At 40.1% G+C, this 11,458-nt stretch overlaps 1 protein-coding gene across 1 annotated transcript; it reads left to right on the top strand.

The window, feature by feature from the left end:
- The first annotated feature begins 4,920 nt into the window (after positions 1-4,920).
- Positions 4,921-11,234, top strand: LOC127934122 (uncharacterized). Its single transcript, XM_052531287.1, has 2 exons — positions 4,921-5,907; positions 10,857-11,234. Exons 1-2 carry the CDS (start codon positions 4,921-4,923, stop codon positions 11,232-11,234), a joined length of 1,365 nt encoding a protein of 454 aa, XP_052387247.1.
- The last annotated feature ends 224 nt before the right edge of the window (positions 11,235-11,458 follow it).

The raw sequence follows: 11,458 nt of genomic DNA, 5'->3' as shown, positions 1-11,458 counted from the left end.
TGGGCCATGTGCTTGTGTTGTCTCGTTCCCTTGCCCCGCCCCCCTTGTAACCTAGTCGTGTCTTGATTGTCCTATCTGTGCCACCTGTCGTGTCTTGATTGTTTCCCCTATTTAGGTCTCCAAGTGTGCTCTGTCTTGCGTCGGTTCATTGTGATTTGTGTACCTCATATGTGTTTATCATTCGTGATTGTACCTTGTCCTTGAAACTCCTCGAAGTCTTTTGTCCTGCAGTGAGTGTTTGTTAGTAGTTAGTGTTCAGTCTTTGTTTACCTTGTTTATTGTGTTTTGTAGAATCATTTAGTGTTTACCCTAGCCCTTGTTTTCCCCCTCGTGGGTTTTTATTTTCCCCTTTTTGTGAATAAACCTGTTTGTGTTGTAAATCCTGTCTGCACCTGAGTTCCTCCTTGCCAAGATCCTGACACAAACAATGAAGGACTGTATTTTTATTATCTAATGTTAACAAAGATTATTAAATACTGTAAAAAATGTATTGCTCATAGTTTGTGTTACTTAATACATTAACTAATGTTAACAAATGAGACCTTATTGTAAAGTGTTACCAAACTGTTTAATGAGCACACTGTAAGCAATTGCTGTAAATTTACAGCCGATTTTCAACAATAAAATACTGTTTTCATGTTAAACAGTTTAGTACTGTAGTTCACAATGCATTCTGGGCTGCTTAAATTGGAGCAACAAGACAGAGGCCCAAAACAGTATGATGATGTTTTAAATTACAGGACAATACAGTATTTTTTGGAAACTGCCTGTTGACTGGGGAATTTGGAGCACGCTGTCAAAAGCTTGATTCAGCATTAATCTTTTTAAATTGAGGCTACTGCTTTTGGTAAATTTTCTTTACAAATACAGAAATAATTTGCCATTTACTTCTGGATGGGAACCATCATTTGGATAGGAGATTTTCCAGAAGAGGACGCACAATTTAGATGACGCGCTGCACACATCGTCGAGTGTTTTTCATCAACATCCATCGGGTCTTTCATCTACAAATTAAACGGTAATTCAATTTTTATCCTTATTGCCAAGAATGCTTGATATAAAACTGATAGGAGCTTGTATTGGTAGGGATTTGAACGTCATTTGACAGTGGGGCTTAGATTTGAAAAGCCAAAACAATATTACTTTTGGGTGGTATTTTATTTAATTTCATTAACATTAGCCGAACTTAAGCTTCCGAGGAACAACACTTGTTAACCGGCAAGCGAGAGAGCGGCTAATCGACAGATGAAGGCAGCAGGAAAATAGTGTTAGGATACTGGAATAATTAGCCAAATGGTACATTTTGCCCAGTGATTAAGGAATTATTTCAACCAAACCATAGGATTATTTGTACATCGGCTAACCAAGATGGTTTTGGTGAGTTTTATTTGGTTTTAAAGGTGTTTTTTCAAACAGTTAACAAGAAAATTAAGCTAATTGTAGATCGGTTAAAGACAGTTGAATCGTCAAGAATTTGAATTTTTCTATTTAAATGCCAAACTGGTGTGAAAATATTGTCTTTCTGGACTCTTTGTGAATGTATATATTTTTTTTTTTTTTTTATCTGTCGCTGCGTGTCTCACACAGCCAACTTCTCAACTGTTTTAGAGTAGGCTATAGGCTTTGTCAAAGCGTTTCTGTGGGTTTTTTTCACAATATTAACATTGAAACTCGGTAAAGGTTAAACATTTCTGAATGAAGACTGATACGGTTTCACAAAAAATTAGCCAGCAGCCGTAATCAATACTAATGCATGTTTGTTGATGAAAATTTTCCATAAGAAATTACCATCGGGCAATAACAAAATGTTCCCCTGTCAGATCTGTTGTCATAATTGTGCCACAATAGTGACATACATAAGGCACATGAGAATTCATAAAAATACACCTAATTTAACCTTTAAGTGTGTTTTGCCAGATTGCAGTCAGACTTTTCAAAAAATTTCAACATTTAAGTGTCACATTTACAGACATAATGAACGTGTAGTTAGGCCTACTTTGTCTGGTGTTGAACTAACATGTCATGTTGATATCTGCAGTGCAAGGTGTGAGACTTTGACTGCATTTTACTCTCATTTGAAAACACACATTAGAGAGGGGAAAAAAGTTGCGTGTCCTTACAGACACTGTAGCAATAGCTTTACAGTTTTAACATAAATTAGTCGGAAACATAAAAATGTTGCTGAGGAAAATTTGGCTGAATCCATTGTGAATCCTGGTGTTTCCTATGTGAGTGAACAAGATCAGTCTGATATGCAGATTGATCCTCCCGGTGATGCAGTTGATGAACAAGAGATTTACCCAGAAAGTGCTGATGAATCACAGTTCTTTAAAAATTTTGCCCTTTTTTATTTGAAATTGCAAGCAAAGTGTTTGCTTCCATCCTCTGTCATCCAAACAATTATTGATGATTTTCAGGAAATACATGATATAAGCCAGTCACATTTGCTTTTTAAACTCAAAGAGAAGTTGATTACACTTGGCATTTCTGAAGCAGACACAAACAATGTGATTGAAGTCATGAAAACTGAGGATCTTTTTAGGACCTGCAACACTCGGCCACTGAAAACTGATCAGAAAAGAAAAAATGTTTTCAAGAACAGCTTCAACTATGTTGAGCCAGTTCAGATCTGTCTATGTCAGAATGAGGCAGGCAAAGAGTGTTTTGTCCAGTATGTTCCTATTAAACAGACAATTGATTCTCTATTCCATTGCCAATCAGTGCAGGAACAATATAAGCAAGTACACTCCAGTACTGGTTTGAAGGATATGCTTAAGGATGTGTGGGATGGCAAAAATATGTCTGAGAATGTGCTCTTCCAGACGGAGAGTTCATCACTGAGCTTGATCCTTTATCAGGATGCATTTGAAGTGGTAAACCCACTGGGATCTGGAAAGAAAAAACATAAGATACTTGCAGTGTATCTAACTCTAGCAGATTTAATGCCACACAACAGATCCAGCACTGATCAAATGCAACTTGTTCTTCTCTGTAAAGAACACGATTTTAAGTATTTTGGTCAAGACTTGGTTATGGGCACTCTTGTTAATGACCTTAAAGATCTTGAGCTCAATGGTGTTACCCTGTCCGATGGAAATGTTTACAAGGGAACTTTGTGTGCCATTGCAGGTGACAACCTAGGCTCACATAACATAGGAGGCTTTGTGGAGAACTTCAGCAAGAGTTCGCACTTCTGCAGATATTGTGATATCAGCAGAGACGCATTCCATGCAGATCCTCTTATCCAGAGCACAAAACGTACAGTACAATCATATAGTGGTCAAGTTCTGAGCATTGAAGGACAGTCTACATCTAGTGGAGGTGTTAAATTTGACTCCGCGTTTAATACACTCAAATACTTCCATGTATGTCAGCCAGGGTTGCCTCCATGTCTTGGCCATGATCTTTTTGAAGGTATTGTATCCTCTGATCTGGCACTGTACATTAATCATCTTGTTAAGGTGGATAAAATGTTTAGCTATCTTGAGTTGAATCAACGAATAAATCAGTTCAAGTATCTCGGTAGGGATGCTAATGACAAACCGTGTGAGGTTAATCCAGACGGTGGAAAACTTGGGGGACATGCTGTGCAGAATTGGTGTTTGCTAAGAATGTTGCCTATTTTGATCGGAGACAAAGTAAAAAATCCAAGTGACAACCAAGTTTGGCAGTTGGTTTTGCAACTTAGAGAAGTCGTGGATCTCAGTTGTGCACCTGCAATTTCAAATGGCCAGATAGCCTACCTAAGAGTTCTGATTGATGAATATTTACTTTGCTGAATTCAAACCTTTCCTGACAAACCACTTAAGCCCAAACATCATTATGTCAGTCATTATCCTGAGCTCATTATCCAGTTTGGGCCACTTATTCACCTATGGACTTTAAGATTCGAGAGCAAACACACATATTTTAGGCAGTGTTTGAGAAAATTGCGCAACTTTAAGAATCCATGTTCTACTCTTGCAGAGAGACATCAGCTTCTGCAGGCCTTTCTGAGTGCAGGTGCCTTCTTCCCTCCAGATGTTTCAGTAGACAGGGGCACACAGTTTTTCTCAGATGACTACAATGATGTAATCATAGAAGCAGTTGCAAATCACAATTTTGAGTCCACAAACACTCTGATAGCCAATGAAGTGACTATGAAGGGGACAAAATACAGAAAGAACATGATCATTGTGATTGATCATGATGATGAAGGGCTTGTTACTGGAAAAATCTAAGTGGTTCTCGTTCATAAGGATTCAACAGTATATTTTATAGCTGAAAAGTATCGTGCCCTGCGTATTCCTGACATGGGTGTTTACAGCCTCACACTGATGCAGAGAAACTGTATTAAAATTGTATTAATCAGGAGAATCTGCTTGATTACTATCCCTTGCCTGAGTACACTGTGCATGGAACACCACTGATAATTCTTCACCATTATTTCCCTCTAGTCCAGAATGATGGCGAACATGAGTGAAGAAATCAAAGAGATAATCTGCAAGACCTTGCCAAACCTGTCTGAAGAGACTCAGTGGCAAATAATATCGAAACTTCAGAGCTCCGGCTTGGAGTCAAAAGAAGACTTAAAATATGTACAACAGAAAGACATTGCTGATCTGTTACCTGTTATCCAGTGCAGAAAACTCCTGGATGCATTCAAATTAGGTAATATATGGTTAATCTAGTGTGACATTTTCTTGTTATATTCTCTTGTTTATTCAGTTGTGGAATTTCTTTTTCTGAAACTATATAATGCACCTTTGAACTTTTCAAATATGCCGAGATATATAACGAGAGTTTAGAAGACTTTTGGCCAAATGTCTGCAGTGACTCTGAGATAGCTTATTAGTGATGTGCCCTAAATATATATATTTTTTTTTTTTAGAAACCGAGAAAGTTACATTGGATTTACAAGTCATTCCAACTTCGTCACCAATGAGTAGTGATTGGTCGGTGTCGGGGTCTTCATCACCAACATTATGCACTCCGCCTAATTCTAGCTCATCACAGCTATCAGCCATTTCTTCATGTTCAAGCCAGTCAAGAAACAGTGAACCAAGCAACAGACCTTCCACATCTCAGATACTGAAAACATGGCCAGAAACTTTGCAGGTCCCTTGGGAACAAATGCCACAGGAAATTCGTTCTGCAATTGCAGATGGCAAGAGACCTAAACCAATGGAGCGACGTCAGATGGTACGAGTACTCGCGGATGAAATGAGAAGGTATGAGGCTAACCCCACTCGCGCACAATGCCTAACTGTGGTTCGAAATATCATCAGGCAGTACCCAAAGAGTTTTGCTGATATTGCACCAGATGGGTCACTTCTGTGTGGAGGTTACACATCACTTTTGATTCAATTGAAAAACCGCATTGAGAATTTGAACCGTGATGGAAGCTTTTCATTCCACCGATCCTCTACAGCCAAGAGGGGTCCAACTGACACATACGGATGTACACGATTTCAGCCAGAGCTGCCCCCAGAAGAAACTGATGAAACTGTGGAACAGCACCGCCAGAGACTGGAGGAGATTTATAGACAGGAGGGAGCAGGTGGAGCAGAAAGAGCAGAAGTAAAAAATCTAATGGAGCTCACATTCTCTCTACAACATCGCCATATAAATACAATTCCACCACCTGACATTGAAGATGTGAAAAGCAAATGGCCTTTTCTTTTCACGCCAAGGTATATATACGGCCATTTTGAGTTGCTCACAGACATCAATGTGCTTCGTAGCTTGGAACTCATCATGCAGGAATGTGGAAGAGCCATCACAGAATACTTCAGGGGAAAACCTACCAACAAAAATGTCAAAGATATCCTCTCTAATGGTGAAGATAATGAGATGGCACTTCGTGTTGTTCAGCTGCTCATGGCACACTTTGGAGAGGACATAACTGGGCTGATCCTTCTTACAGATGTAAGTTTTATTTTTTCTCTCTTACCCTGTGTTTTAAAGTGTGACTCCACCAGTCTTCAGTGTCCAGACGCCTAATGTGTGTACTAGTTTTGGGGAGTACTACTACATATGTGAAAACAGAAGTGTAAATTATTTTGTAGCTTAGAGCAAGCTGTGTGTAAACTGATAATTTACCTCCATGTTGTCACACAGTTGCTAAATTGCATTATGGGTAAAGTAGGTGCAAGGTTTTAACAAGTATTTAACTTGTCTTCTTTGCCCTACTATGACACCGTTGAATGTTTTAAAAGCAAATAATCAAATCAATACAGCAGAAACACAAGTATTAACTTTTTTATTCCACATTCTTCTTCCTTTTCATAACCTGGTGCCTACATTATCCACAATGCAACTTGACCACTGAGTGACATCCCTGGAGGCAATTTATCATATAATGTGCAGTTCCCCCTAGAGTCCCAAAAGGGTTCATACTACGTTTTAGACGTCTGCAGTAGAACTCCCCAAGACCTGTAAAAATTAAATTGTTACCCTTTAAATTTTGAATGCCAAATTTATTTAGCAGTTTGATTGTAGGTACTTCAGAAGCCTACCTCATTCACCTCTTGGTTACTCTATCCTAGTGTTTACAAATTATTATTCTTTAGCTAAATATTCTTCTTCAAAATCTTATTATGATAAGGATAATGTACTTGTTCCCTTCAGGTGTCTGCCACTGCAGCTGACGTTAAGACAACTCTCAGTCTTCCTGCAAGTCCTCGCCTGATACTGCCTGGTAATATACATTTAATTTATATTAATTGATAGACACATTGTATATTATATCGGCTATTCATCTTGAGTTTACAAATGCTTACACATGGTAACAATTATTCCCATGTTGCTATGACTTGAAGTTTCAGGTGCAACAGGGCAAGTCACAATTAAGGGTTGGATGATCACCTTTGAGGGCCGTGCAATCTCTGAGGGCATCACACCAACATTTGCAATGGGACTTGCTACTATTTTTGCAATCTACTACATTTTCAACCTTCAGTATCAAGAAGAGGCAGCCTGCACTCTGGAATTCATTCAGAGGTAAACCCCCTTCATTCCCTGTCATCATTATATGGATATATACAATTAAATCAATGTGTTTGTATTTTTTTTGCATAAAATGGTTATTAGTACTGTACATTTCAAGTCTCAGTACACACCTACACACACACACACACACACACACACATCTTCACACACACACACATCTACACACACTCACACAAACAGAGGGTATAGGCTTCATTATAGTTCCATTTGATGTCATTCAATCCACTCTATTTGTGCAATGCAATGCAATTCATTGCATTTAATTGCATGTACAAAAAACATTATTTTGTTGCAACCGCACTGTGATCTTAGACTATTTTGATTTCAGACGCTTCATTGGTATAAATCCAGAGAGAGGGACAAAGGCCAAAAGGGGCAAGGTTGTCTCTAAGAAGAAAGGTGTAATCGTCCAGAAGAAGTCTTCTGCAGTCAATACACACGTCGCCACGCTACTGAAGAATCTCCTTGACTTTGAATGGAACTTCATATAGATTGGTGAGCTCTATAATCTTTTTCTCTTTGTTTTGACACTCTGGCATTGTCACATTAAGCCACAAGAGAACTGGTATTATTAAATTTATAAGCATTAGCTTGGAGTGTATGCTGTACATTCCTGATTGTATAGTTTATTTATTATTATGAATATTTGTTGTTTTTTGACAGTGGAAGTACTGGAATAATGCTGCACAGAGGAACAGCTACTACCAAAGTGATTTTCATCTCTCCTTGATCAACAACTGAGATGTAAAAACACAAGCCTACCTCACAGGACAATTTTAAGAGGTAACCTGCAAGTCTAGCTTGCAGTGACACAGTTGCCTACCTTACGGTTTCATCCCTAAATGTTTTTATTGATGCTGTTATTGATTAATCTTGCTAAAATGTTATAGTTTCAAAATGGCCTTAATGCGCATTTTCAAAATGTTCTTAGGTATGTTTTCAAAATGTTGTCAATTCTGCACATGTTCAGATGTTATTATGGAAGTATATATTGCAGATTACAAATATAAATCTTTTAAATTGACAAACTTTTTTTTGTATTCATGTTGACATTGCCATTGTTCTTTTAAATAAAGGTATTTGATTTGGAGTTTTATTGCTTATTTTGCATTATATTCACAATAATTCTTAAGCAATTGTCTTTAGTCCTGGAGTTCATTGGGAGACTGATATTTTAAATATCAATGAAGACTGATATTTTAGGAAACTTCTAAATTTATGTTATTTATAATACAGTTAATGTAATTCAGCACATCTTTGTGATTATTTGGAAATGACAATAATAGTGTTTAGGTTGTTACTTTAACTTCTCACAGTTTATTGTAGACAGGCCCAGTAGATGTGCCTGTCTAAAGTAAACTGTGATAAGTTAAAGTAACAATCTAAACAATATTATTTTAGTTTCCAAATAAATCACACAAATATACTGCTTTTTTTTTACTTTATTAGACTGTGAAATCATTTAACAGTGTGACTACAGAAATATACTGTATTTCTGGTTTACAGACTACTACCGTAAAGTAATTTTACGTATGAATACCGTAAAAATAACGGTATATTGCTGGCACCTTTGATGCCAGCTCTTTACTGTAAATTATAGAAATACAGAAACATACCGTTTTTCTGGTTTACAGACTAATACCGTAAAGTAATTTTACATATGAATACCGTAAAAATAACGGTATACTGCTGGCGTCTCTGCTGCCAGCTCTTTACTGTTATTTTACGGGACATTTTTTTACAGTGCAGGTAGTTCCAGTCCATTTACTCACCATTCAATATTATGTGATGCTTCCAATAAAGCACACACATACTGCTGTTTTTGAAGTTTTTAAAACTTGCAGCTTCACTTTTAGTTGAAAGAACCTGCAGAGATGCAGGTAATTCATGAACACATCTCTCACTCTGTCTTAGGCATGTCGTGATTGTTAAATAACTGATTGCGTTATCCAATCTAAATTGTAATGTTGACATGCACTCCCTGTAAATTTGCTTTGAAAAGATATGTATTGTGAAAACCGCTATGCAAATAAATGTCAACTGAATTGAACTGAATTTTTTATTAGGCTCAAGGGGGAGTCAGACCAAAAGACATAGGCACTAGATTCCCCTTAGTCAAGATCTTTCTTACATGCATGTTTGCATTTATTGTCAGATCGTGCCACCCTTGCTAGATGGTGTAAAAATTTACATAGTGTACCTGTTACAATAACACAAAATAAGTACAATGCCTTCATTTTTTGTTTTTGTTTTTTGTTTTTATTTTATTTTTTCTTGTAAATTTATTTTGTTTAGGAAATTTTGTTTAATTTGGTTTCTAAAATCTTACTGAGTCATTTTTGTGTCCTTTAAAGGCCTGCAAGATTGTCATGATGCTGATGGGCCCAGTCAAGGAGGTCAATAAATCCTATAAGTTTGGATTGTTCCTGTTGCCAAGGTTCTGCAGTGTTCACTTCTACAATGTCGGACAAGTTTGTTTTTTGGATGAGCTAACCTATACATAGCTACTGGAAACATTTTTTGTTTTTATTTCGTTTCTACAATATTTTCTATACACATATTTTGTGTTTATTGTACTGTTTTTTTCCATGTTTAGATTGCTTCCCAGTTTTGGAAATGTAATTTAGTCCTCGGCTGTCATGTGGCATTGCTATGGCTTCCTTGTGGCCGAGATCTGGTAAACAGGAGCGGTTGTAATTTAGTCATCAGCTGTCATGTGGCATTGCTATGGCTTCCTTGTGGCCGAGATCTGGTAAACGGGAGCGGGCCACCCAAGTGCCATCATTCCACGTGGTATGTGGGCCAGAGCAAGGTATCGGATTTGGGCCAAATCTGGGCCAGAATTCAAAATAACTGGGCCAGAATTCAAAATAACTGGGCCAGATTTGCGCCAGTTCTACTTTATTTGTTTTCTCCTCGGCTGACATGTGGCAATGCTATGGCTTCCTTGTGGCCGAGATCTGGTAAACAGGAGAGGGCCGCCCAAGTGCCATCATTCCACGTGGTATGTGGGCCAGAATAAAGGTGTTGGATCTGGGCCAGAATTAATACTAACTGTGGCCCAGATGTGGGCCAGTTCTGTTTCAATGGTTTTATTCATGGCTTACATGCGGCATTGCTATTGCTTCCTTGTGGCCCAGATCTGGTAAACCGGAGCGGATCGCCCAAGTTCCATCATTCCTATCATATGTGGGCCAAATGAAAGTGTCAAATGTGCGCCAGATCTGGGCCACAGCTATTTTGCTATATGGATAGTGTGAATACGCAAGAACCTCATCGCCAGCCCATGGCCACACCCAGCAACAAAAGCTGCTGCTAGTGTGAATAATGCAGCTTTATGTTTTGCGACACTGTTGGATCCACACTAGTCAGACCTTAGCCTGCGATGAGGTGCCTATGGGGAAGTGAGAGCACTAGTGGACAACCAGGAAAACAAAGACCAGACACCGTGACATTACCCCCTCCTCTACGGAGCAGCTACCAGATGCTCCACCTGAACACAAGAACAAACAAAGGAACACAAAGACCAGGAGGGAGGTGGATTGGCGGAGGACCAGGGGAGGGACGGAGGGCCAGGCAACAGAGGGAAACAGAGACAGGAAGTTAAAAAAACATAAACAAGGAGACCAGGAGGGAGGTGGACCAGCCAACAGGGCAAGTATCCCGGGTGGATCAGGTGGAACTGGAGCCATGCGGTCGAGACTGAAGCCCACCAGGGCAGTGCACAAGACCACCACATCTGTGCGGTCGAGACAAGCCCACCAGGGCGGCGCAGAAGACCACCACAGCCATGCGGTCAAGAATGAAGCTCACCAGGGTGGCGCAGAAGACTCTTTGAGAGAACAGCGGAGGCATGTGGCTGGGAGTGCACCCAATGGCCGGTGCGCCTCATCCCGCTGCTGACTGGGGAGGTACAGGTGGTGGCCCAACAGCTGCCTGTAGCGAATCTCCTGGCCTATGATGACCTGAAGCGGGCCATCCTTCAGAGAGTTGGCCGTAACCCCAAACAACATCAGCAACGCTTCCGTTCAAGGGAGCTGGGGGACAGCGGCCGGCCTTTCATGATGGCCCAACAGCTCAATGGACACTTGCCGCAGGTGGTTGTCGGTGGAGGATCGCAATGTCGAGGGAGTGGTCGATCTGGTGGTACTGGAATAGTTCATTGCTCGGCTACCTCAGGGGACGGCCGAGTGGGTCCGGTGCCACCACCCGACATCGCTGACGCAGGCTATCCAGCTGGCTGAAGACCATCTGATGGCGTGCCCGGTGGGTGGCATGCCCCTTTCTAACCTCGCTCTCTCTCTCTCTTCTCCTTCCCTTCCCTCTCCCTTTCGCCCTATTCCTGTTCCCAGGTCACAGAGTAACGTGCCCCCTCAAGGCCCACAGCGGAGTGGGGCCTTCCAGGGGAACAGACCAGGGATAAGGGAGGGTGCAGGGTCCACTGGTCCATCCGCCCCTTTCTCCTCTC

Source organism: Carassius gibelio, chromosome A18 (assembly GCF_023724105.1).
Source record: "Carassius gibelio isolate Cgi1373 ecotype wild population from Czech Republic chromosome A18, carGib1.2-hapl.c, whole genome shotgun sequence".
Lineage (NCBI taxonomy): Eukaryota > Metazoa > Chordata > Actinopteri > Cypriniformes > Cyprinidae > Carassius > Carassius gibelio.
The sequence above is the reverse complement of the archived record's forward strand: the minus strand, read 5'-3'. Positions and strand labels throughout refer to the sequence as shown.

Bases quoted from the DNA above. Each gene is read 5' to 3' on its own strand.
- LOC127934122 (XM_052531287.1), top strand. From the start codon at position 4,921: ATGAGTAGTGATTGGTCGGTGTCGGGGTCTTCATCACCAACATTATGC. The intron at 5,908-10,856 runs GTAAGTTTTATT...TGTGGCTGGGAG, and splicing joins GGCTGATCCTTCTTACAGAT to TGCACCCAATGGCCGGTGCG.